The 26,923-nt window shown below is 44.0% G+C and overlaps 1 protein-coding gene across 1 annotated transcript; it reads left to right on the forward strand.

Annotated features, from left to right (window-relative positions):
* Positions 1–1,094: 1,094 nt before the first annotated feature.
* On the forward strand, positions 1,095–23,789 carry Hmgcr (3-hydroxy-3-methylglutaryl-CoA reductase). The gene is made up of 20 exons (XM_038321572.2): positions 1,095–1,247; positions 5,810–5,997; positions 6,417–6,528; positions 6,742–6,829; positions 7,764–7,848; positions 9,100–9,205; positions 12,017–12,123; positions 12,235–12,351; positions 13,056–13,216; positions 13,316–13,563; positions 13,674–13,849; positions 16,185–16,379; positions 16,753–16,911; positions 17,053–17,210; positions 18,011–18,116; positions 19,770–19,940; positions 20,354–20,494; positions 20,580–20,738; positions 21,550–21,704; positions 22,068–23,789. Exons 2-20 carry the CDS (start codon positions 5,833–5,835, stop codon positions 22,120–22,122), a joined length of 2,664 nt encoding a protein of 887 aa, XP_038177500.1. The 5' UTR covers positions 1,095–1,247; positions 5,810–5,832; the 3' UTR covers positions 22,123–23,789.
* Positions 23,790–26,923: the final 3,134 nt, after the last annotated feature.

A 26,923-nucleotide genomic window follows, 5' to 3' on the forward strand; every position in this document is an offset into this window, starting at 1 on the left:
GCGCGCGCACACACACCCCTTTTTATATGTAAAAGTTACATACCAATTGCTCTACTTAAGAAATTTCCACATAAAATAGTTAAGTCATAGACTATTACGGAAATGCTATGGGCGTTTGAAGGAGAGAGAGATGACGTGCATTTGAATCAGGAAAGGGGGTGGCATATGAATGATCCTTGAGGTATAATTAGGATTTCAAAATTTAAAGTGGGTAGGTATATTCAGGTTAAACTAAGAACATAAACAGGGTTGTCAAGAGATTCAGTACATTCGAAGGACCTGTTACTTCAGGCTGAAACGGGGGAGGGGGGAGCTAGGGCTGTGAAGAGATGACATGCGGGGTGGGGCCATACTGGCAATGTCAGCTTCTTCATGGACAAAAGGCCGATGATTTAGGAGCTGGTCTATGGCATAAGAGGAAGATTGCTGCAGCAGAAACGCCAGAAGCACTGGCTGGAAGATGTAAGCGCCTAAGAGTGGGAAGACCAGTTCGGATAGGTTATTGCAGTTTTCAGTAAGAGATGATAAAAGCCTGCAGCCAGGCGAGCAGAGGGAATTCAGAGAGGACACGGGAGAGGGACTCTTCAGCAAGAATCCAGAGTGTGCGCCAGGAGACCTAGACCGTCGGAGCCACTGGAAGTGATGGGTAAGTCACAGAGGGGTTGGGTTGCACCCCGACGCCACGTTTCACTTCTTTAAGTTCCTCTTTTTCTGTTTCCAGAGCTCTACTACTTTCCCCAGCTCTCTATGCTAACTGGGCTTTTCCTTCTCAACCTAGCCCCGCGTTCATCCGCACGCCCCCGTCCTGACACGGTGGCCTCCCTCGGCCCTCCCACAGGAAGGACCCTCGCAGGTCAGACTCCGGCCGGGGCACTCCACCCGCGGGATCCCCTACCGCCCTCGCGGGCGGCGTCCTCGCCGGCGCCCCTACGGCTCGGGGGCCAATGGGAAGGCCGCGATGCTGGGACTCGACCAGCTATTGGTTGGCTCGGCCGTGGTGAGAGATGGTGCGGTGCCCGTTCTCCGCCCGGGTGCGAGCTGTGGGCGGTTGTTAGGGCGACCGTTCGTGACGTAGGCCGTCAGGCCGAGCAGCTGCCCGGCGATTGGCTGGGCGATCGGACGATCCTTGCTTATTGGCGGCCGCCTGGCGGCTTGGAGCGTGCGTAAGTGCAGTTCCTTCCGCCCGAGGCTCCGTTGGCTGGAGACGGCGGCTGGGCCGGCTTGGTGGCCTCCATTGAGATCCGGAGGTGAGCGGGCCGACTCTGGGGATCTGCCGGCTAGGGGCTGCGGGCTTGGCGGCCGGCGCGGCTCGCGCTCCGCCAGGGCCCACGAGGCGGCTGGGGACCGAGGGGACCGCGAAGAGACGTCCTTGAGGCCCGGCGGCAGGGCGGCGGCCTGGGAACCCGTGGGCCGGCTAGGCCTGCGGGCCGGTGCTGCAGCGGGGCGTCCGTGGGTCCTGTCCTGGGGGAGATGTGCTGACCGGGCGGTCACGGTCATGCGGGTAGAACGAGTGTCAGACGCGGGATGGGGGGACAGCGGGAGCAGATGTTCATGGAGCCCTTGGGTACGAGCGTTCACGCCCAGACGTTGCCTTGCCGCAGGATCTCTAAGGCGATGGAGAAGGGCCCGATGCGGCTGCAGTTTGACCCAAAGCCAGGATACGGCAGGTTATGCCACCTCCTAGTGGGCCAGGAGGATGCGAGATCAGTACAGGCAAAGCTGGCCCTCAAAAAGTCTGCCCGTGCGTCTTATCGTTCTCCTAAGGGGCGGAGGCTCATTGGTACTGACGCCCTTACCTTGCGCCCCTTTTGGAATTTTTTGGTTTGAGTGAGGAAGACCGGACCTTCGAGGTTCGCAAGTTAAACAATGGACTTCTGAGGTAGGAGTGGCTAATGTGTTCCATCTTAAGTAATCATGGAATATGACCTTACTTGAGGATGTGCCTTTTCTGGCTAGGTCCTGTAAAGCCACAAGAAACGCTTGTTTCTGGGCTTTACTACTAAGTCTTAGTGTGCAGTTAGAGCATCTGGCAAAGTGGGGAAAACGTTTTGGTGTACTTGTGAATCTATCTTTTTAATTTAGGGCCAAGACCTGGCTATTTCGTGAGGTTGGGCCGCATTTTGTGGGCATTGTTTTAGTGCCTTTCTAGAATCCGATACATTTGTCAGGAAGCAGACATGGAAATTAGTAATGTGAAGAGCAGAAAGAAATTGCATAAACTTACGTGTATGTCACGGCTGTTTCAAGGAAAAGTGTGAGCCTGTGGGGGAACTTGGCGCGCACTCACAGCGCTAGGACATTTTTGTCTAATTTGTAGACCAGGAGCTACATTCTGGGATCAGTATCTGCGCTGTTAAACCCATATGAAATGCTAGTATCTGAAATGGGACTATGTTTTAACTCACAAAGTAGTAATTCTTTACGGTTCCCCTTAATACTTTGGTCAGAGAACTTCAAAGAGGAGATGCTTAGAAGAGGGTCGTGTATGAGGTGCAGGGTAGAGAACCTGTGTTCTGGTGTAGGTGGTGGTGCTCAGTGTGATGGGAGGTTAGGAAAGCAGGTTCCATCCTGTGGGGTTTAAAGTGACGCAGAAGAGGTTAGGGTTCTTACCCTCGGGCAGGTATTGATTAGTTTGAGGTCAGTGTAGACACTGTACAATTGAAGATTGGAGTGTGTGCTACAGGCAGAGGGCTGGATAGACTGGAGGAATCAGAGCCTCCTTTCTGTAATTGGCAGTGCTGGGTGGGTCTAGTCGGAGACAATATGAGAATTCAAGATCCAGTACACATAGCTGTGTGGTGGTGGTGGTGGTGTGTGCCTTTAAGGTCAGCCTGGTTTACAGAGTGAGTTCCAGGACAGCCAGTGCTATTACACAGAGAAATCCATGTCTTGAAAAGGGGGGAAGAAAAAGAATTTCAGTAAATTTAAATTTTCAAACCTATGAAGAGTCAGAAGTGTTTGCTGTATACTTTATTTGGCTAAATAGGCATATATTTCTTATATACTTTGTTTTAGGTGAGTTCTTTTATTATTGCAATACAGCACAGATGCTATTTGCTTAGCTTTTATAATCTGCCACATAGCCCCACTGGTGTTCCTTGTAATTGCTGTGGTTCCTGCCCTGTGAATGCTTTGCATAGTCAGAAATGGGAGGTGCTCGTGAGAGGAGATGGTTTTATAATTATGGTTACTTTTGACATACCTTTGTGACATTGCTCAGTTTGTGTCTCCAGGTAGGTGCGGTTCTCTGTGTTTGGATTGGTGCACAGGATTTTGTGTAATTTTTTTTCTACCTGAATAGCAAAAATATGAATTTACACCTAGCAGGGAAAGTGGCAGGATTAACAGTGCTCCAAGAATTCGGCCGGATGAAAAATCTGATATACCTGATGGAATACAGCTGTGGGTTTGGGATTAATTTGTAATCAATGGGGCCCTTTCTGATAACAATTCAGATTTTAATTCAGCAGAATCAACTTTAGTAGTGATGAATAATATTCAAGCTTTTGGTCATGAGGGGTGGAGAATTAGAAGTGATTTTGACTTAGATTTAAACTTATTTACCTTCTGAAACCTTGAAGCCAATCTTTCAGACCAGTTGGCAGTGTTTAGTTTCTTTTTTTTTTCTTTTTTTTTTCTTTTTTTTTTTGGTTTTTCGAGACAGGGTTTCCCTGTGGTTTCTAGAGCCTGTCCTGGAACTAGCTCTTGTAGACCAGGCTGGCCTCGAACTCAGAGATCCGCCTGCCTCTGCCTCCCGAGTGCTGGGATTAAAGGCGTGCGCCACCACCGCCCGGCCAGTGTTTAGTTTCTTATTTTAAAAAGAGAACATATAAGAGAAGCCAGTAGACATGGTTTAAAGTTTTCAGAGTAATAAGTATTTTGTAGTTGTCATTTCTTACTGTATTGAGCAGTGCAAGATGCTGGAAAGGCAAAAGGTAAAGTACATTGTGCAAGACAGAAAGAAAGAAATAAGTTCAGACCATGCCTACTACATCCTTATGCCTTACTAATAATTGCTGTCTTTTCAAAATTAAGATCCACAGTAGGAAACACACATTCCAGCGAAACTGTTATGAATAATGTCACAATACGTGAATTTATATAGTATCTGTGCTTCCTGTCTTATCCAGCAACTACTTTCATGTCATTTTCTATTTTTAGTTAAACTGTTCTTAGCAACAAGATTGATTTCATGGTTGAATGAATGTGTTGTGACCCCGTGAGACACTAGCGCGTCTGGTATGATTGAAATGTAGAGGGGAACATGGAGTGTTTTCGTTAGAGATGATATTTGCCAATTGGCTTCATTTTTAAAAGCCAGGCCCCTATCTTTCTTAAACCCTCCACCAGGTACAAGGACTTCTCTTACTAAACTTGTTGGTTTTTACTTTCATAGTAGATAAGTCACTTTCTTAGTGAGTATGTGTGAATTCCTGCTGACACCAGGGGACTCAGTGGCTGGTTTTCTTTTCCTCTTTGCATTGTGTGTTTGTGTGCACTTGTGTGTGCCATGGCATGAGGGCAAAGGTTAGAGTACACCCTGCAGGTGAGGATTGGTGAGGCTTAGATGCAAGTACATTCACCCACTGTACATCTCAAAGGCCTTACTTTTTACTTCTTAATCATGATTGATTTTTATGGGTAATATTCTTCATCAGTTTTTCTGTAAGAACTGAAGCTTACAGTATCTCTGTTGGCCATCAGTGGTTTTGAAAGGTGACTCTTCAAATAGGAATGTCAAAATTATTAATTGGCCAGCAAATGTGGGAAGAGTGGTAGTCATTAGCTTGGATCTTCTTGCTATTATTTATTCTGTTGAGAATCTTGTTGTCAGACAAGAAGTTGTTTTGTTTTGTGTTTTGCCCAGCAGAGGACCTTTCCCCTTTGTGGGTGATAGGGACAGGACACACAGTTTAGCCGCCATCAGTCTCAGCTAGCTGTAAAACTTCAGGAGCCTTCCACATCTAACACGTTTAAATTGGCCTTCCGCCCTGTAGTTTGCTGAGAGAAAAGCAGCTATCCTAGCAAAATGCAGGCCCTATTTTTTACTAACATAGAAACATCAGAAAAGACTTCTGAGGATAGCAACCTTCAGGAAATTATTAGACACTATGTCAGTGATAGTCTGCCTTATGTTTTATAGAATGAAATAGTGTAACAGAATCTTGCATATAAATCACCATGATTTATGGCAAGAAATCAACAAGGAGGGGCTGGAGAGATGGCTCAGAGGTTAAGAGCACTGCCTGCTCTTCCAGAGGTCCTGAGTTCAATTCCCAGCAACCACATGGTGGCTCACAACCATCTATAATGAGATCTGGTGCCCTCTTCTGGTCTGGTGGCATACATGCAGACAGAGCACTATATACATAATAAATAAATAAATCTTTAAAAAAAAGAAATCAACAAGCAGGTTCTTTGCTGTTACCTTTAAGCAGGCGGATGGTGAAGAGGGTATTTATGGGTTTTCTTTTTGACTAACTAGAAAATGTGAGTAGTTGTTTCTCTCATGTTTGCTTTGTCCTTTATTCTGTTCCTCTTGGCTCACATAATTACAAGGGGTTATGCTTGAAACTTACTTTTAAAGAAACAATTGCATAGAAGTTTGTTGTCAGTGGGTAATAAAAGATTTAAGTGTTTGCAGAAGTAACAAGCGTCGTTTTAAAAGGTATTAAAATTACTTCCCAGAATTATGCAGAACAATGAAATAGTCCTATCTGAAAGATGCTGCACACCGGCCTAACGGCATCCTTTCGTGTAGCTGAAGGTGAGCTGTATGCTAAGTGTCCATGTGTGGTGTTCCCTCCAGGATCCAAGGACCGTGTAGCTACAATGTTGTCAAGACTCTTTCGCATGCATGGCCTCTTTGTGGCCTCCCATCCCTGGGAAGTTATTGTGGGAACGGTGACACTTACCATCTGTATGATGTCCATGAACATGTTTACTGGCAACAACAAGATCTGTGGTTGGAATTATGAGTGCCCAAAATTTGAAGAGGTTAGTGAGATTTGTTTCTGACTAAAGTAAGTTACATTGCAATTTCTAAAGAATGTCTCCTTTTTAGAGAACATATAAGCAAAAAAAGTTCTTCCTGAGTGAAGTCTTTGTTGGTGGGCTTACGTTAGATTCTCGGCTCTTCACATGGTGCAGATTGTACTTAAAATGTTTTTTAATACTAGTGAGTGTAATTGCCTCTGAGAAATATACTTTGTGTAAGGACTATCAGGGAAAAATGAATTGTGAAGAATTATACAGATTGTTTAAAAATTGCTTTCCATTTTTTATTGTGTTGGCTGTTTTTTGATTTGGTTGTCCTATGCTGGCATTTATGTTCTTGTGATAATATGTAAGCCAGTGACCCAGAATAAAGGTGGTGGTTTTTTGTACTCCTGAGAGCTTTCTCTCTTGGCCGGCAGGATGTCCTGAGCAGCGACATCATCATCCTCACCATAACGCGGTGCATCGCCATCCTCTATATTTACTTCCAGTTCCAGAACCTGCGGCAGCTTGGCTCGAAGTATATTTTGGGTAAGACTGGTTTTCTTCCTTGCATGCTGTCAGGCTTGATTTGACCGGAGTGTTTGGTACATTTAGTAGTTCCTTGAGACTTCTCAGTAAATATTCTCAGATTTGAGGCCTCAGTAATCTAGAGAAAGTGGTATTCTTAGCAGAATATTGTCTGAGATTGAATGTTAGCATCTGTGTAATAAAGAGTTCTGAGTGTTGAATTTTGCATTTCAGGTATTGCTGGACTGTTCACAATTTTCTCGAGCTTTGTCTTTAGTACGGTCGTCATTCACTTCTTAGACAAGGAACTGACGGGCTTAAAGTAAGTATTTAAAGCTCAGGTGTGTGTTCTCTAAAATGTATTTCAAGAACCTTTATTCCCTATGTGTTAGAAAGGTGATGTGTAAATTTAGAAGTTTAGAAAATGGGAAATTTTTTATGGACTCGCTGTTAGCTAGTTAACTGTTAGCATTTGATAAATATTTTGTCCCATTTATTTTAGACATTTTTTGTGTCATACTATATGTCCTGTCTTAAGTCTTTTTTGCCCAATGTAGTTCATCTGCATCTTTTCATGTCCTTAATATTAAGTTGTTTGTGCTGGCTATATAGTATTCTTCTATATGACTGTTTTGTAGTCTGTTAATCTAATGTTGGATTAATTGATTTTCTTCATAAATATGACAGTGAATAATATCTTTATAGACAGTTTTTTTTTTTCATGCTCACTGTTAACCTATTAATTCATTTCAGGGGTATCATGGTGGCTGTGCGTTTGCTTATTTGAAAACTTTTTTAAGCCTCTTGCTTTGGGGGAGGTGGGGTAAATTTTTAGTACTGTTATCGCCAATTTGTATATTGTACATTTTTCTCAATTCAAGTAATTTTTATACTAGAATAACGCTTTGCTGAAAAACATTGCAGGTGTCTCTGTATGGTATTAGTTGGGCTGGGCATAATGGCAATGCCTGTAATGCTAGCCCTTGAGAGATGGAATCAGCAGGATCTGGGGTTCCAGGCCAGTTTCGGCTACATAGGAAGTTATAGGTCAGCCTTTGTCTCAAAAAAGGAAAACAAAACAAAGTTCAAATATTTTGAGCATCTGTTAGCCTTGAGGCTTGCGAAGACTCCTAGCATTAAGTATGGCACTGCAAGGTCATGTTAAGTGTGTGGTGTGGGAAGGGTTACTGTAAAGAACATTCTAAACTGTATTTTCCCTGTATTAAACGGGACTTGTCTTGATTTGCTTTCCCCAGTGAAGCTTTACCCTTTTTCCTGCTTTTGATTGACCTTTCCAGAGCAAGTGCTCTAGCAAAGTTTGCCCTGAGTTCAAACTCACAGGTGAGTATTGTTTATTGAGATTTCGTCATTGTTCAAAATGTAATGGTTGCCTCAAGCTTTTAGACTGAAGTTCTAAGACGGGTTTGTGAGTGTCTCACTCACTTCCCCGTTTTCCCTTTGAGAGTCTCCTGGAATTACAGTGCAGCGGCCTGGATATAGAAACTACCTGTCAATCACTTAGGGAATAGAGTGAATGTTTTGGTTATTTTCCTTGTTGCTCTGACCAAACACCTGGCTTAGAGCAGTTTAAGAAAGAAGGGTTTCTTTCAGTTTATGGCCCCAGGGGATATAGTTGGTCATGGTGGAGAAGGCATGCTAGTGGGACTGAGTTCCATCTAGGAGGTGAGTGTGCATAGGAGGTTGGGCCAGGCAGTGAAACCATAAAGCCCACACTGATTCACTTTTTCCGATGAGGTTTCATATCCTTGCTCTTCCCAAGAAGCACGACTTCTTGGGGACCGAGTGTTCAAACACACGAGCCCTTGGTAGGCATTTCACATTAAACTAGACTGGTGCCTAGAGTCTTAAGTCACATTTGTTTCTAAGCCCCTCAGACTATCATCTTCCATCTTAAGCTTCATCATGTTTAACAACCTTGTATCAGTACTTTTTGAGACAGACTCTGTGTATCTCAGGCCATCCTGAATTGCGGTGATCTCCTGCCTTGGTCAGCTGAGCTCTGAAATTGCAGGCATGCACCACAATGTTCTACTTAGATAAGGACTTTTTATAACTATCCTTCAGAGACAGGCATTGAACCTAGGACCTTTTACAGTGCTCAGTCACTGAGCTACTCCCTCCCCCAAGCTGTGAAGTAGCTCATAATTCTGGCTCAGTTATGTATTAGATGATGGCTTATGATCATTTGAACATTTTGATAAGAAAATTCTAGGTTTTATTGTACTAATGTGACCTCAAAGAATTCTCAAGTAAGCTTCTGTCAATGGGAGCCACAATATAAAACATTAATAGGTGGAATTTAAGTGGTCGGATTAACCTCCCACCTCAAAGGAATATTCCTTAGAAGTCTGTCACTCAGTGGGAAGGGAAGCAGGGTCCTAATAGATGTTTGTGTTGATGGTGTGGTGAATTGTACTACTGCACCATTTTGGCTCTTGAATGTATGCTGTCGTATCACATCTGTTCTTTGAGAAGTGAAATAAGTGTGATGTAGGACGCAGGATGCTCTCTAGCACTGTAAAGGATTAAGTTGTGCTTTCCAACCACCAATGTGCTTGGTCTGTGCTTTAGGATGAAGTAAGGGAAAATATAGCTCGTGGAATGGCAATTCTGGGCCCCACATTCACCCTCGATGCTCTTGTGGAATGTCTTGTAATTGGAGTTGGCACCATGTCAGGTTTGTAAACAATTTCTAATATGCTTACAATTAAGTAGGCCATTAAAGGGAAGCTTGAAGGTCTTGGATTTACTTTGTTTTTTTCTTGAATTCTAACTTAAATGACTTGAGCTATAAGTACTACTAGTGTGAGGGTATATGGACCTCTGTGTGTGTGTGTGGGGGGGGGGGGGTTACTGGTGTTTTCCTCTTTCACTGTCTCTTTCTGTGTTCCACTTCGTGGTGTTATGTGTTCTGCGGCTGAATTATGACTAAGACTGTATCCCACGGCTGCTTTGGAAATTCCGTGCTATTGCCTAGGCTAAATTAATAACTTGGTTCCTTTATTTTAATTGTCACATTGGACGTTGCAGGAGTCCAGATAGAAATTAGGTTCATCTAATCAGGTGGTTGGGAAGGTTTAATTAGATACTAAGCTGTACATCTTAGCATGATGGCCCAGTCTCAACATGCTTCCTCATCCCTAATTGAACACTAGAGGATTAATACTGATACCAAACAGAACTCCACTACGTACAATAAAAACTATGGCCTGGCATGGAAATTTGCCAGAATAAATGTATATTGCTGTCATGAAGTTTCCTGGTCATTAAGCTCCATTCTATGGCTTTTTCATGAAAACCATATATGTGCATGCATGTACGTGCGTGTGTGTCCATCCATGTCCCCTGGAGCTGGAGTTAGAGGTGGCTGTGAGCTATCTGACGCGTGTGCTGGGAACCGAACTCAAGTCCTCTGCACGAGCAAGAGTCAGTCTTGACTGTTGAGCTCTCTACTTCTCCAGCCCCTAAGTATATACCTTTGGGGGAAGATTTGGTTATCTTGTATTCATTATTTTATTAAATATGTAATGTTTCTTTAAGTTTCTGATAGTAATGATAGATATTCTGCTGCTCAACAATTTTTTTTTTTTTTTATTCAAGAGAGAAAAACCATGTCCTCATAAAGTTACATGCCTACTGTTGGGAATGTAGCTCAGTGCTTCAATCTGTAGCACAAAATTATTTTTGTATACTTTAAATTCACTTTTTGGAAACTAGGAAGATGGCTCAGAGGGTTAAGCCCTCTCTGTGCAAGCTTGAGAGCCCGAGTTGGGACCTTGGGAACTCATTTAAGCCTGGTGTGATAGCACATCTGCCTTCCCAGTGCTCCTTGGATAGGTGAGAGGCAGAGTTAAAGAGGATTTCTGTCCAGAGTCCAGCTAGCCTGGTGGAAGCTGTGAACATCAAGGAGACTGTCTATAATAACAGACTCAGGACAGACAGCTGATACTGTCCTCTGACCTCCACACATGCTGTGGTACATGCAACTCCATCATCACACACACTTTAAAAACTGACCTCCTGAAAAGTTTAATTTTGAGTTTTAATGGAGATATCATGTCACCACCACGAAAATCAAATGCTGATCGGGTAAAAACACAGTTGCCCGATTTTCTTGAAGCAGAAGAGTGTATGCAATGTTGAAGATAGACCAGAAAATTACAGGCCACGAAACAAAGGCTGCTTGTTTGAAGGTGTCGTGGAAAGCAGTAGGGTTGGTACCTTGTCTTGAAGAGGTTAGAGAAGTGAACACAAGAACTGGATGTGTAGTTGCACAAGCCACTGAGAATGTTTATAGCTGTGTAGAAATAGGGATGTGGCTTAAAATGAGGAAGTAGCTCCACTGCCACCACCACAGTGCAAGGGATTGAACCAGAGCTTACCCATGCGTGGGAGACGTTCTACCACTCAGCTATAGCCATGTCCTGGCGGTAACACTTCAGAAAAGCCAGTACAGAAGGTCAGGCTAGGTCTAGTTCAGTGGTAGCATGTACTTGCATATGGGAAGATCTAGTTCCTGGCACACAGACGCAACAGCCACAACTTTTAGACATCTTTGGACTGCTGCTGTCTCCTTGTTTAGTACCAAAGTGGCAGAAAGGTTTCTTGGTACAGTAAGGAAGAATGATGATTACATGAGTTTAGGAAAAAAGTTTAGTTGATGGTTAATTTGTGAAAAGCATTATTATCAGTTGTTTGCTTTTCTTAATCGCTTTTATTTAAAAAGGCAATTGTTTCTTAATTTATATTCAGTGTAAATTTATTTTGAGTGGAAGAGTAGGAGTTGGTGATCTTAATTTACTTTCTGGCCTCTATAGTTCTGGTACTTTCTATTTGACATGACCAAATGACTTCTGAAACATTTTGTGGTGAAATGTTTGTTAATTTTCAATCTTGATTTCTTAACATTTTTCACCTTATCATTTTCAGGCAGGTGAATGAAATAAAACTGTTAGAATATCAGTAGTCACTGAAGGGTTATGGGGCTTTGAACTTAGGTCATACAAGGGATATATACTTAGATAATCATGTCAGGAAGGCCTAACTGCGTATTGATACATCCTTTGACAAATTGCCCTGTGTACAAAGGTGAATTGCTTTTGTGATAATGAGTCTAGATTGAAGGCGTGAAGTTACTCCTGTGGAGTAGCTGGTCCTCTAGCTTCTTGGCTCATTCAGTGATACCATTTTATAAAAGAATGGGAATCACATTGTTGGCCAGATGCATTGAGCACTAGTATTATGTGTGGCATTGTATATTGGAGATGGGAGGAGTCTTGGTCTGTGTCTTTGAGGGATTGAGAGTTTGATAACTGCTGTGCCTGAAGTCTTAGTGTCATCATTGGTCGCTGATTTCCAGCAAATGACAAAAGACTTGATGTAGTAAGACTTGCCCGATTTGTCTGCCTGTGGGAAGAGCCTTTAAGATAAATGGCGTGTCAGAGACCCACACTTGACTAGCTGTGTTTTTTTCATTTTCTCCAAGCAGGGGTGCGCCAGCTTGAAATCATGTGCTGCTTTGGCTGCATGTCCGTGCTTGCCAACTACTTCGTGTTCATGACATTCTTCCCAGCTTGTGTGTCCCTGGTCTTAGAGGTAAGAATGGTTTTCCTGGTGACATTAGTTTAGAAGAGTATTGCTTCTCATTCTGTCACCTCACCTAACTTGACTGTATACCTCCTAATGCAATGCTGGCTTACTTTGTAGCTTTCTCGGGAAAGCCGCGAAGGTCGTCCAATTTGGCAGCTCAGCCACTTTGCCCGAGTTTTGGAAGAAGAAGAGAATAAACCAAACCCTGTAACCCAAAGGGTCAAGATGATTATGGTAATGGCATTTTTCCTTTCCAGTATCCATAGTTTCGATGTTTCTTATACTTTGGGTATTTGAGGACTTTTGTTTTTAGTTTCCTGTCATGTTTACATAATACTTGGCCCTTTCAGCGGTACCCCAGTGTCCTCTCTTTACTCTGAATTTACTCTTTTCTCTTTGAAGTTCTGGGACTTTAGTGTGTTGTTTTGAGACAAGATCTCACTAGCTGGCTTTAAACTTGAAATCCTCCTGCCTCAGCCTCCTGAGTGTGGAGATTCCAGGTGAATGCCACTATGCCCCTCCAGACCTTTTGGTTTTTCTATTCTTGCTTTCCTACATAGATTTTTGAAAGCCATTAAAAAAATGATTTATTTATTATGTATGCAGTGTTCTGCCTGCATGTGTGCCTGTGTGCCAGAAGAGGGCACCAGATCTTACTCCAGATGGTTGTGAGCCACCATGTGGTTGCTGGGAATTGAACTCAGGTCCTCTGGAAGAGCAGGCAGTGCTCTTAACCGCTGAGCCATCTCTCCAGCCCCTGAAAGCCTGTGCCTGTTCTTTGGAATGACCGAGCAGTGATGGGAACACTGCTCTTTAACCACATAACAAACTGGGCCTTTTTATCATGATAAGGTGAGGCCAAGGAAGATCGCGTCAGGTTCTGGGCTTGTGAGGACGAGAAAGCAGAGGCTGCACAGCTGAAGATGTGTTTCCTTCAGTCTTTAGGCTTGGTTCTTGTTCACGCTCACAGTCGCTGGATAGCTGACCCTTCGCCTCAGAACAGTACAGCAGAACATTCCAAGGTCTCCTTGGGACTGGATGAGGATGTGTCCAAGAGAATTGAGCCAAGTGTTTCTCTCTGGCAGTTTTATCTCTCCAAGTAAGTTGACTGAAAGCCACAGTATTCTGTGCTCTAGCAAGTTGTGCTTTGACGTTTATGTTTCTGAACTGACATGTTGATCTGTTTGCTTTCATTCAGGATGATCAGCATGGACATTGAACAAGTGATTACCCTGAGTTTAGCTCTCCTGTTGGCTGTCAAGTACATTTTCTTTGAACAAGCGGAGACAGAATCAACGCTCTCATTAAAAAATCCTATCACGTCTCCTGTGGTGACCCCCAAAAAAGCTCAAGACAACTGTTGCAGACGTGAGCCTCTGCTTGTGAGAAAGAACCAGAAGCTTGCATCTGTGGAGGAGGAGCCAGGAGCGAACCAGGATAGAAAAGGTACTTTCCCGATCTCTTCATTTCCATTCCTCCTGTCCGAGCATGGAGGAAAACGTGAGTTCATTTGAAAGTGATTACAGGGTTTTGAGATGTCTCTTTGCCTCTCTCAGTTGAGGTTATAAAACCATTAGTGGCGGAAACAGAGAGTGCAAGCAGAGCGACCTTTGTGCTTGGCGCCTCTGCGGCCAGACCTCCAGTGGCCCCGGGGACACAGCAGCCTGAAATCGACCTCCCCAGCGAGCCTCGGCCTACTGAAGAATGCCTGCAGATACTGGAGAGTGCTGAGGTGAGGGTGTGCACCCACTTGGCTTTCTCTAAGGGGAATGGTTTTGTTCTTACCTTTTTTAATCAAAGGACTACTAGACGGAGCCCATTGTGTTATGTGCCCTGTCAACAATTGTATTAACCCCTACAACCTTTGGGGGATTTTCTCCATTTTTCAGATGAACAGCTCAGATTCAATGGGCTTTAGTAATATCCCAGGATATTTACTATTGGGGAAACTGTAAGGTTAGGAACAGGGCCTGAGAGTTTCTGGTTCCATAATCCAAACTCTTAGTGGTGCATTCCTGTTTCTCATAGAGATGAGGAGCTTTTGTACCCTCATCTGTGTTGGAACATGGCTGGGCTGCACAGAGCAAAGCTTTGTTTTGTGCTTTTTGATCTCACCAGGCAGTTAGCTTTTCCTCCTGGAGCTTTGACCATGTTCTGCCTCCACGTTTATATACGTCTGTTCATACTTAAGCCGTGTCTGCTTAGTCTGACTAACTTTTTGTATAAAGAATATGTTTTCCTTGTCTGCACAGTGCTACTTAGTAAGACCTTGTCTCAAAAATCTTTCTTTCATGTTTGACAAAATATAGTTCCGTTGTATCCTCACTTTATTAAGATATAATTGACAAAGGAAAATAGAAGTATTTAAAATGCACAGCTTGCCGGGCGGTGGTGGCGCACGCCTTTAATCCCAGCACTCGGGAGGCAGAGGCAGGCGGATCTCTGTGAGTTCGAGACCAGCCTGGTCTACAAGAGCTAGTTCCAGGACAGGCTCCAAAGCCACAGAGAAACCCTGTCTCAAAAAAAAAAAAAAAAAAAAAAAAATGCACAGCTTTTTTTGAATAATTAACACTGTCAAGCTAATATTCATCATCTACTGTCTATTGAGAGCTTAATCATCCTGTGTAACTGAGATTTGACACCAGTATTTGGATAAGCATCCCATTCCTTTCTTCCTGGCTATTGGCAACCATCATTTCTGTTCTTTCATAAGTCTGTTGTGCCTTCCACATATGAGAGCATAGAGCATTTTCCCTTCAGAAGTTACTGTGTGACTTGTGTATCAGCCTCTAGGTGTGTTTGTTTTACATGTGCCTGTGCCTAGGCTAGGCATGGAGCTCAGTACAGTTCTTGCTTAGCATGGGTGTGAGGCCTCCCAGCACCTTAGAGAAAACCCAAATTGTGTGTTGCTAGCCAGTCCTCATTACCATGCTGTGTTAACAGGATCATACATGTGGGTTTTACTTTATTTTATTTTATTTTTACTTATTTATTTATTTTGGGGGGTTTGTTGTTTAGTTTTTATAAAATCTTAGAGTTTTGATGCTGTTTAATTATGTGGGTGGGGAGAGTGAAGATTGGTGGCACTGCGTGCCTTTCTTTCTCAGTCTCTTTCCACAATCGTTTTGTCTGTCTGTTTTGTTCTGAGACAAGTTTTCCTGTATATTTCTGGCTGGCCTGGAACTCGGAGAGTTCCTCTGCCTCCTGAGCGCTGGTTAAAGATGTGTGATAACCTCCTGACTTGACCTGAGTGTGTGAGACAGGCCTGTCACTGAATAAGCAGCTAAACTGGACACAGCAAACCCCCAGCGTTTGCCTCTTTCCTCCTGCCCGGTGCTGGGATTGAGGGTGGAGCCACTGTGACTGACTTGTGTGGGGCTGGGGTCTGAACTCAGGCTGCACAGCAAGCGCTTTCCCCGCCGAGCCATGGCCCTGGCTCTCCTTGACAGTCACTGTTCAGATCATCTCCCTCCTTACAAACCCAAGCCTTCTGAGTTTTCCTCTTGCTGTTCTTGTACTTTAACTCTCTTGAGTGTTGGTATCCTCAGCTATTTAAGGGCCACAGCTTGTACACAAACTATATTACCATATAATATCCATATTGCCTATGTCATTGTAACAAATAATGTATTGACCGGCTATCATTGATGAGTCCATGAGCGTGTAAGTTCACAGTGTGGGCAGACCCACAGCAGCGCAGGGGCGCTGGACTGAAGGCAAGGTGTCGTTCTGGTGCTGCTCTCTTCTGAGGAGTAGGGCAGTAAGGTCATCTGAGCGACCCCGCACTGTGGGCTTTCAGCTTCTCTGTCTTTGTCTTGAGAGCTGCAGTTCTCTTTTTTTTTTTTTTTTTTTTTTTTTTTTTTTTGGTTTTTTCGAGACAGGGTTTCCCTGTAGTTTCTAGAGCCTGTCCTGGAACTAACTCTTGTAGACCAGGCTGGCCTCGAACTCAGAGATCCGCCTGCCTCTGCCTCCCGAGTGCTGGGATTAAAGGCGTGCGCCACCACCGCCCGGCTGAGAGCTGTAGTTCTTGATCTGCTGCCATCTCCCTCCACTTCTCATCTTTTCAGAAAGGTGCAAAGTTCCTTAGTGACGCAGAGGTCATCCAGCTGGTCAATGCCAAGCACATCCCGGCCTACAAATTGGAAACTCTAATGGAAACTCATGAACGTGGTGTGTCTATTCGCCGGCAGCTCCTATCCACAAAGCTTCCAGAGCCTTCTTCTCTGCAGTACCTGCCTTACAGAGATTATAATTACTCCCTGGTATGTTATTTGATTGATTAAGGGGGGCTTGCTTTGTAACTTGACCTTTCACTATTAAATGTTTTTTGTTGTTTTGTTGTCATTGCTGGGAGAGTCCAACAGTTTATAAAGATTTTGTTTTTCGAGAGAGTTTCTCTGTGGAGCCCTGGCTGTTTTGGAACTTCTGCCTGATTTTTAAAGAGGAAATTTGGGGTGGGGTTGGGCCTAGTAATAGAATGTCTGCCTAACATTGGTGGGGCCCTGGGTTTGACCCCCAACACCGTAACAACATAAAGAATACATTAAAAATACTGTTGGAATATTTTATAGGGGTAAGATGAGCTGTTACCCATTACAATGTAGTTTTTCATGTGCCGCCCACCTGTGTTCTTAGGTGATGGGAGCTTGCTGTGAGAACGTAATTGGCTATATGCCCATCCCTGTTGGAGTGGCAGGGCCTCTCTGCCTGGATGGGAAAGAGTACCAGGTTCCCATGGCAACAACAGAAGGCTGTCTTGTGGCCAGCACCAACAGAGGCTGCAGAGCAATAGGTGTAAGTTGGAATTTGTTTACTTTAAGGTATAAGGCAAACTGGGCAGGGTAAGGAAGCCAAGACAGGTTTGGGACAGTCAAGGGCTTTGAAAGAGGCTGAAGTATTTCCTGGATTAATGTATTCCCATAATCCTCTGCTTAGCTTGGTGGAGGTGCCAGCAGCCGGGTCCTTGCAGATGGGATGACCCGAGGCCCAGTGGTGCGTCTTCCTCGTGCTTGTGACTCTGCAGAAGTGAAGGCTTGGCTCGAGACACCTGAAGGGTTCGCAGTGGTAAAGGAGGCCTTCGATAGCACCAGCAGGTGTGTGGGGCTCGCGTGGAAATTATATACAATATAATACAATGATAGCTAAAGCTAGCTGTTGATGTGTTGCCTGCTTATGATAAAGTAGCCCCGTCCTGTATCCATTCCTTTAGGAATGATTATTCTTCCTTAGGGTGAGTATTGATTCAGATGAATTACCCCATAGGAATAAATTGGTTTTTTTAAAGCTTGGTGAGGTGACTCAGCAAGAAAAAACACTTACTGTGTGAACCTGGTGGCCCAAGTTCAGTTCCTTATTCCCACTCACAGGCAGCAATAGTAAATTAAAAGATAGGAGCTAATACATTTGATTAGACTGTTATTCTGCCCTAGAGAAGGAGTTTCTAGGCAGAATGGGAGTGCTAGTATAATTACAGGTTTGCTCTGAGCGAAGACCATTAAAGCCACACAGGAGCATAGCAGTAGATGCCAGCTCTTGCAGAGTCCAAGCCAATGTGTTTGCTATTATTTGGACTTAAGAGTTTTAACAAGCTAGTCCACCTTTTAGTCAGTGACAGAGAACAAGACTCAGCTGATTAGCCTTCATTTCTTTAAAGAAAAATTGTTTCATACTGAAGTAGATTTAAAATAAGATTTCTGGCGGGCAGTGGTGATACACGCCTTTAATCCCAGCACTCAGGAGGCAGATATTGGCGGTTCTGAGTTCAAAGCCAGCCTGGTCTACCGAGCAAGTTCCGGGACCATCAGAGAAACTTGTCTTTAAAAACCCCAAAAAAAGAAAGGAAAAAAAAAGAAATTTCTTACCTTGGCTTAGAATAAAAACCTTGTGTTTGCAGATTTGCGCGTCTAGAGAAACTTCATGTGACTATGGCAGGACGCAACCTGTATATCCGCTTCCAGTCCAAGACGGGGGATGCCATGGGGATGAACATGATTTCCAAGGTAAGCATGGAGCCACTGTATCTGGAAGGGTTCAGGATGGGCACATCCGGAGCTGACTGTGTGGCCTTGATCTCATGGTGATTCTTGTGCCTCTGCTCTCCTGGGTGCTGGGATTACTCTGGTCTATACCCAGCCATATTTTTGTTGTTGTTGTTGTTGTTGATGCACCATGTCCATATATAACATACATAAAAGAGTTCATTTCTTTCACATGTTTATTAAAAGCTTAATATTGCTTGATATACCTTGGTTTGATGGTGCTTTCTATTTGCCTTTTTTAAAAAATGTGTATGAAGCCGGGCAGTGGTGGCGCACGCCTTTAATCCCAGCACTCGGGAGGCAGAGGCAGGCGGATCTCTGAGTTCGAGGCCAGCCTGGTCTACAAGAGCTAGTTCCAGGACAGGCTCTAGAAACTACGGGGAAACCCTGTCTCGAAAAAAACAAACAAACAAAAAAATGTATATGAATGTTTTGCCTGAATTTATGTCTGTACCCCACTTGTGTGTCTGGTGTTCACAGAGGCCGGAACAGAACATCAGATCCCTCTAGAGTTGGAGTTTCATACAGTTGGGAGCCACCAGTGGGTGTTGGGACTTGGACCTAGGTCCTCAGGAAGAACAGCTGGGGTCCTAAACTGCCCGGTTGTCTGCCTAGTCGCACTGTTTTAGATTCGACACTCTGTTGTAAATGTACTCACAAGCGTTGGGAGGGATCTGTTGTTAGCGCTTGAGAATTTTTTCCAATAATTCACCTCCCCAATGAGGAGTGAGACCAGGGTTTTTTTTAGCTCAGCACAGGTTAGTGTGTGACTCCAGGTCACTTCTGAGCACGCCCCAGCCATTCCAAAGAGCTTTGTTCTCAAATCTTGCAACTGACATTTTCTAGAGACTTTTTTGTTTTCCTTTTTCTTTTTATTATTATTATTTTTTATTTTATTTTTTGGTGGCAGGGTCTCACTATAGCCTTGGCGAGTCTGGAGCACATTATGTGGGCCAAGGTGACCAGCAACTCATGATCAGTTTTCGTGTGTCTGATTCTAGTTGCTGGGATTATAACCATGATTAGCATGCTCAGAAACACTTTAAGGTATATAACATATCTGGTTTCTTTGTATAATCCATTCATTTATGTGTGATGTACACTTTTGTTGATAACAGATTTTGTTTATAAAGATTATTCAGAAAGAGGAAAATAATAAATATCTAAGTTTTTAAAATTCTCAATAAATAGTATGGTGGTTCCTCAACAGCTTGCAAGTAGAATTGCTGTGTCACCTCCCAGTTCTGTTGGACAGTCTCAAAGAGGTGTTAGTACACTCGTGGTCACAGTAGCATTTGCTGCACTAGGCAGTGGGCAGAGTGGCCTAAGCATTCATTGGATAGTGCATGAGGAAGAGACGTGTTCTTGTAGACACTATTCTAAGTGAAATCGCCAGTTAGAAAATACAGTTGCACTTACCTGAGCTGACCAGAGTCATCAGGGTCGTGACCACTAGTAGGTGTCGGGCTAGCAGGGCTGCGGAGCATTAGCTTATCAGATAGAGGTCTGGACATTAGCTCCATGGTAACTTGGATGTACTGAATGACTGCATCAAAGTAGTCACAGTGATCAGAATGGTGACTCCATCACACACTTTGATTTGCTTCTTCCTAGGGCACAGAGAAAGCACTTTTGAAGCTTCAGGAGTTCTTTCCTGAGATGCAGATCCTGGCGGTTAGTGGTAACTATTGCACCGACAAGAAACCTGCTGCCATAAACTGGATCGAAGGAAGAGGAAAGACAGTTGTGTGTGAAGCTGTCATTCCTGCCAAGGTGGTGAGAGAAGTAAGTGATGGATGAGCGTTGTCCTACTTTACAGTGGTAGTGCCATCAACTGGGTTGAGACCAGCTGTGGCGGCCCACAGCTATAATCTCAGCTCCAGGGAGACATGCAGAGGATCCCTGCAAGTCTGCGGCCAGTGTGGGCTACATAGGGAGTCCTGGGCCAGCATGACTGAAAAAAATTTTAAAAATAACTAATATTAAGAGTACTAACACCTTTAGTAAGATTACATTTGTAGGGTTTTTCTTTCCATTAAAATGGTTTTTATTTTTCATGCCCATCTGCGTGTGGCATTCCTAGGACAGCTAAAGAGGACCACACCTACACCCTTGCTTCCTAGAAGTACAGAGAAATAGATTTGTGTCTTGCTTGATCCTCCTGGAGGAGTATGTAAAATGTGCACACTATGGTTTAGGTATTAAAGACGACGACAGAAGCTATGATTGATGTCAATATTAACAAGAATCTCGTGGGCTCTGCCATGGCTGGGAGCATAGGAGGCTACAACGCCCATGCAGCGAACATCGTCACTGCCATCTACATTGCATGTGGACAGGTGAGCCTGCCAGTTCCCACTTTGCCTTCTGCTCTGTGGTTCTCGGTGAAAGAACTATACTGCATTTTTCCTTTTCCCCTTCCAGGATGCAGCGCAGAATGTGGGCAGTTCAAACTGTATTACTTTAATGGAAGCAAGTGGTCCCACAAATGAAGACTTGTATATCAGCTGCACCATGCCGTCTATAGAGATAGGAACTGTGGGTGGTGGGACCAACCTCCTACCTCAGCAAGCCTGCCTGCAGGTATGGGTCTGGCACACAACATAGTGGCCTCAGGCCTAAGACTCCCAGTTGTTCTGCTTTATTTTCTGCTGCTTCTGACTAAAACAAACTTGGGAGAGAGGATTCCTTTCTACTTAAACATCTAGGTAGAGCTTTATTACTAAAGGGTGTTAAGGCAGGAACCTGGAGACAGTAGAGACATGGCGGAGTGCTGCTGGCTAGTTTGTTCCTAGCCTCTCATTCAGCTTTTTTTTTTTTTTTTTTTTTTTTTTTTTTTTTGTGGAGTGGGTTCTTCATCAATTAGCAGTCAAGAAAATACCCTGTGGGCATGCACATAGGCCACTGCTGGAGGCCACTTATCAATTGAGGTTTCCTCTTCCTAGATGTGTCAAGTTGATACCCCAAGTTTGACCATCACACCAGGGATAATAAGTGTCTGTCTGACACCACATCACTCTACTCTGTATTCTAGCTGATCTTTTCTGCCCTTGCTTTCTACCAGTCTAGCTTAGTATGTCCGGATATGTATAAGGGTTCTAAACATATCTGTGTGTATGTCTATATGTGTACGTGCGTGTGTGTATATATACATAGCACAAATATACATACGCATACAGACATGCACATACATACATATACATGGTTTGGATGCATGTGTCTCTTCATGAGATTAATTAAGCAAGTGAGTGCATAGTGCTAGTCAGCTGTGTGGATGTTAGTTCCATTCTATGTCAATCCCAGCTGTCTGGCCTGACCTGGCTACCACTTCTGATGGAGTCTAGTTGTAGTCTGATGTCTTGTAGTAATCTTCTTTATTGGTCTCTGATTACAGATGCTAGGTGTTCAAGGAGCATGCAAAGACAATCCTGGAGAAAATGCACGGCAGCTTGCCCGAATTGTATGTGGTACTGTAATGGCTGGGGAGTTGTCCTTGATGGCAGCATTGGCAGCAGGACATCTTGTCAGAAGTCACATGGTTCACAACAGGTAAGACTTCTAGACATAAGACATTTTCCCAATTAAAGTTGGATAGTCTGGTCTGGGAAATACCACTAAAATGTTTGGGCATTTTGAGTCCAAGCCCTGGAATCCAAATTTTTCAAACAATGCAACCAGGTATAATGGCATGAGCTTAGCGTGCACACTATGGGCGGGGGGAGAGGCAGGTCCTGTGGGCTCACTACACATGGGTGAGTTCCAGGCCTTGTCTCAAAGGATGGGGGGGTGGCGCCAGAGGGGTGACATCTAGTGTTGTCTTCTGCCCCGTCCCTGTCCCCCACATGCACCACCAACCCCAAGTTTTCATTACTGACGTTTTCTGTTTTACTACTTTGTCTTTTTCTGACTTAGATCAAAGATAAATTTACAAGATCTGCAAGGAACATGCACCAAGAAGGCAGCTTGAGCGGCCTGGCAGTATGCAACTAAAACACGGGCATTGGGTTCTCAAGGACTAACATGGAATCTGTGAATTAAAAATCTCAATGCAGTGTCTTGTGGAAGATGAATGGACGTGATCAGTGAGATGCCTGCTTGGTTTCTGGCTTTTTCAGAGACATCTGAGGTCCTTTGCACAGACTCCTCAGATCTGGAAACAGTGTGTCTTGCCATGCTGTCTTCTGGAGAGATCTCCTGTGGATGTCGTGCTCTGAGCAGCACGGGTGTGATCTGCAGCTCGTTTCTGAAAGCCTCACAAGCTGGAAAAGGTGTTTTGATGAAGTGATGGAATTGATGGTGATCAGTGTGAGACTGGCCTCTCCAAGTGGGCTAAACCTGAAGTTTTAAATTATACTGTAGCTGACAGAACTTCTGATTTTATATTTATTTAGTCTGAGTTATAGAACTTTGTAATCTAAGTTTATTTTTTGTAAACTAATAATTCATTTGGTGCTGGTCTATTGATTTTGGGGGTAAACAACATATTCTTCAGAAGGGGACCTACTTCTTCATGGGAAGAATTACTTTTATTCTCAAACTACAGAACAATGTGCTAAGCAGTGCTAAATCGTTCTCGATGAAGAAAACAGTCACTGCATTTATTTCTGCAGGTCTTTGTTCAGAGAGGCCTCTTGTCTAGATTTTTGCCAACTGGGCTACTGCATTTCTTAGCATCAGGCTTTAGGGAAGTGCCATGCTTTGCACTAAAGATAGCAGAGCTCTCGGTGTTACTTAGACAAGGATACAAGCAAGTTGGACCTCTCAGAGTATGGGAACATGGTTTTAAAAGAAAACGACCATTTCTCTCAGTCAACTTTCTTTAGAGACATTTTAACTTATTTAGCTGAATTCTAGATTTTTTGGTAAACTATCAAATCTGTATATGTTGTAATAAAGTGTCTTACGCTAGGAGTTTATTGAAAGTGTTTTAAGAAATAAAAGAACTCAACTTTACACTGATAAAATACTCTAGCTTGGGCCAGAGAAGACAGTGCTCCTTAGCATTGTCCAGGAAACTCTGGCTTGCTTGCTAAGCCTAATGAAGGGAAAGTCAGCTTGCAGAGCCAATGATGGAGCCACATGAACGGCCCTGGAGCTGTGTGCCTTGTTCCTGTGGCCAGGAGCTTGGTGACTGAATAATTTACGGGCTCCTTCGATGGACCCAGAAAAGCTCTTAACTTCCTCAGGGGGTCAGCAGAGTTGTTGAATCTCAATTTTTTTTTAATGTACTGGTTTTGTATAAAGAATAATAAAGAGCTCCTTATTTTGTATTCTATCTAATGCTTCAAGTTCAGTCTTGGGAAATGACATCTTGTGGACTCCAAAACATTCCAAGCGTGCAGCGGCATCATGGGAGCCTCTTAGTGATTGTATGTCAGTATTACTGTGGAGGATGGACTTTGCTGTTGTATGTGAAGTTTCACATTGCTCCTCTTGTGACTTTTTAGCCAGTAACGTTTTATGTACCTGAGCTTGTCATGGAAGTGGCAGTGAACAGTATGGAGTGTTCACGCTGGTGACTGTAACCAATGTCATCTTGCTAAATCCGTGTTTTGTACAATTACTAAATTGTATACATTTTGTTATAGCATACTTTTTCCAGTTGAGTAAATTATGAAAGGAAGTTAACGTTGACAAGTGTAAGCAGTCAATTTCTTTAAAATTGAGGACTAACCATAATCCCAAGGCCCAGAAATGAGCAGTCTGACAGAATGGTAGCCTGTCCTCTGCTGGAGCCAGCCAGCCATCTCTCTCCATTAACACTCTAACATTGCAGCATTAATGCTGGCAGTGTGTGCGCTCCATTGACCTTCCTTACACCAAGAGGGTTGATGCTGGCAGTGTGTGTGCTCCATTGACCTTCCTTACACTAAGAGGGTTGATGGTCTCAGGTCCACAGTTGTCTTTGGTATCAGCTGGGGAGAGTCGAGAGGAAGGGCAATCAAGATCAAATAGGCCAAACACAGCAGCCCTTTCAGGTGTGGGTTTCAGCTAACCAGGGAGAGCACTGACTTCCATTCATTTGAAGTTACTGACTCCACTTCTCTGATTGGAGATGCAAAGGCATGCGTGAGCCATTAAGAAAGCCCAGATTCTGAAATGGCCAGTCATCTCCAAGAGGAGACTAGGTAACGACTGCTGGAAGCTGTTGACAAGATGGTAAAAACTTTAGCTCTTAGTTCAATGTTTAAAGACTGACAGCTTTGTCTTCACCCTGGTGTTAGGAAGCTGGATACAAGAAATAAATGTGGGGCACACCTGGAGTACGTGATGTTGAGATTGCAATGCCCTGCCGAGCGTTGCTGACACCCTTAATTGGGGTAGAGCCAGGGCCTTGTCGGCTGACAGCCTTACAGCAATAGCTATGTTCAGTATGAAGCGTCTCAATAAAATTAGAAAGTTGTGTTTATTTTGAAGCACAAAGTTAGAAAACACTCCTGGGGAGACTAAATGCAGGCAAACACAGAACTAACCCTGGAGTGGTTAGCAGATGTCCAGTAGACATTTGGGTTTCGTGCGCTCTCCCATTGGGCAGTGTCTGTGTTCACATGTCGTCTTAGTTAAGTCTCTAGTGCTGTGATAACACTATGAGGAAAGGGTCTATTCTGGCTTGTAGCTCTCAGGTTATAGTCTCAAAGGAAATCAAGGCAGGAGCTTGGAGTTAAGGAACTGAAGCAGAGGCCATGGAGGAATGCTGCTTACTGTCTTTCTCAGCCTGTTTTCCTTACAGCACCACCCACAATGGTTTGGCCCTCCTGCATCCATCTCTAAGAAAATGCCTTACTGCTCTTCGGACAGGAGAGGGAGAGTGGAGGGGGGAGGAGGAGGTAAATGGGAGGCGGGGAGGAGGCAGAAATTTTTAATTAAAATAAACTAAAAAAGAAAATGCACTACATTAAGTTGGGCTTGGTGGTGCATGCCCTCAGCCTCAGTATTTGGCAGGAACAAGTGGATTTATAATTTCAAGGCCAGCTTGGTCTACTTAGCATGTTCAGGGATAGCCAAGGATAGCTACATAGAGACCCTGTTTCAGAAAAGAAAGTAAAAGTAAAAAAAAAAAAAAAAAAAAAAAAAAAACCACCACAGGCCGGTCTGGTGGGGGCATTTTCTCAACTAAGTTACCTCTTCCAAAATGAGTCTAGCTTGTGTCAGCTTGACATAAAAGCAGCCGGCACACGTGGACCAACTGTTCCAGAAAACATTGCTTCCGGCCACTTACTCTTGTTCCCTGCATGCCCTCAAAAGACCACATACTGAGTGTAGGACAAAAGCAGTTGGATGCACATGCCAACTATTGAAGAGTGGCACAAGCCACTCTGCTGTCCATCCTTGCACCCATGTCTGGCAGCTCCCGAGGTAGACTCCTCTTGTAACGTCCTAGGGTTGAGCCTGGAACGGGAAGCCCATAAAATAAGCAGTTAGATGGCAAAGATGGTAAAATGGGGGAAACTGCCATCTGCTAACAAAACAGGAGTGCCTTATGTTCCGTGGAGGAAACCTGACAAACAGCGGGAATGGTCCAGAAAGGAAGCTACCTAGTCTGATGGTTATGGAACTTCTCTGGGGTCACTCAACAAAGGCATTGGGAGACAATCGAGGGAACAGTCGGGCTCAGTCAGCATGAAAGCACGACACAAGAAAGCAAACAGTATTAATCCCATGTGCTGTTTGATGGAAGGGAAGTATCTCATTTCCCGGCATTCCTCCCCAAGGCAAGGCTCACAGAGATCTAGCTCACTTTGGACTCAGGTCATAAATATAAATAAAATCTCATAAAATGCCTCCCGGAGAACTGCCGCTGTTTTGGTGCATTAGCTGGCCTCAGTTTCTTCCCGTGTTCAGCATAATCTGAGGATGTGCATTTTCTCGATAAGGTTGGGGATGTCGTTGAGCAGGGAGAGCACTACTTGCAAGCCCCCAGCACCGGTGGAGAAAACTGACCTTGCGCCTGTAACCCCCCAACATTAGGGAGGAGATAGTTCATGAGAGTTTGCCAGCCTGGTAGCCGAGCAGAAAAACAAGCAAGCTTCTGCGTTAGTAAGACTTTGTCTCAAGGTAATAAGATGTAGAGCTACAGAGGAAGACCCCTGCTCAGACCAATACATGCGTACACACTCTTGAGTGCAGCACACGCACAAAGTATATATACCTCCATGCCAATCAGTCTGCCCACCTGCCCAGGTTAATATATTGTATTAGAGAAAGTACAATACAAAATGTGTTTCCCTTTGACTGTTTCAGTAATCCTTAGTGTTCATACTTACTTCTTCTACACTCTGCAGATAAAGACCCCCACATTTTCTCCTATTTCTCCTCTCATAGTTCCCGTGACTTACCACCTATCCCCCTCTCTAGAATTTCTACGTCTTCACACCCCTATCCGGGTCCCTTCTTACTGTCCTGGGATCCGCTGTTACTCCTAGCTGTGTACTCGGATCTAAAGATTAAGAACTAATAGCTTCGGATAAGAGTGTGTTTGTCTCTTTGGGTCTGGGTTTCCCCACTCACTATAAACAAATTTTCCAGTTCCACTGACTTAGCCATGACTCATTTTTCTTCGCAGTGTATGTGCATCACATTTTCATTATCCCCTTGTCAGCCGGAGGACATTTTGGTGGTTCCATTTCCTAGGTTTTGAGTAGAGTGGAAATGAACATGACTTAGATTGTCAGTGGTCAGGGTGTAGGGTCCCTAGGGCTTATGGCAGGGAGTGGGATGGCTGGGTCGCATGCTGTGTGTTTATCTCACATAGTCTTTATTATGTTGGG

The sequence above is a fragment of the Arvicola amphibius genome, chromosome 3, assembly GCF_903992535.2.
Source record: "Arvicola amphibius chromosome 3, mArvAmp1.2, whole genome shotgun sequence".
Classification (NCBI taxonomy): domain Eukaryota; kingdom Metazoa; phylum Chordata; class Mammalia; order Rodentia; family Cricetidae; genus Arvicola; species Arvicola amphibius.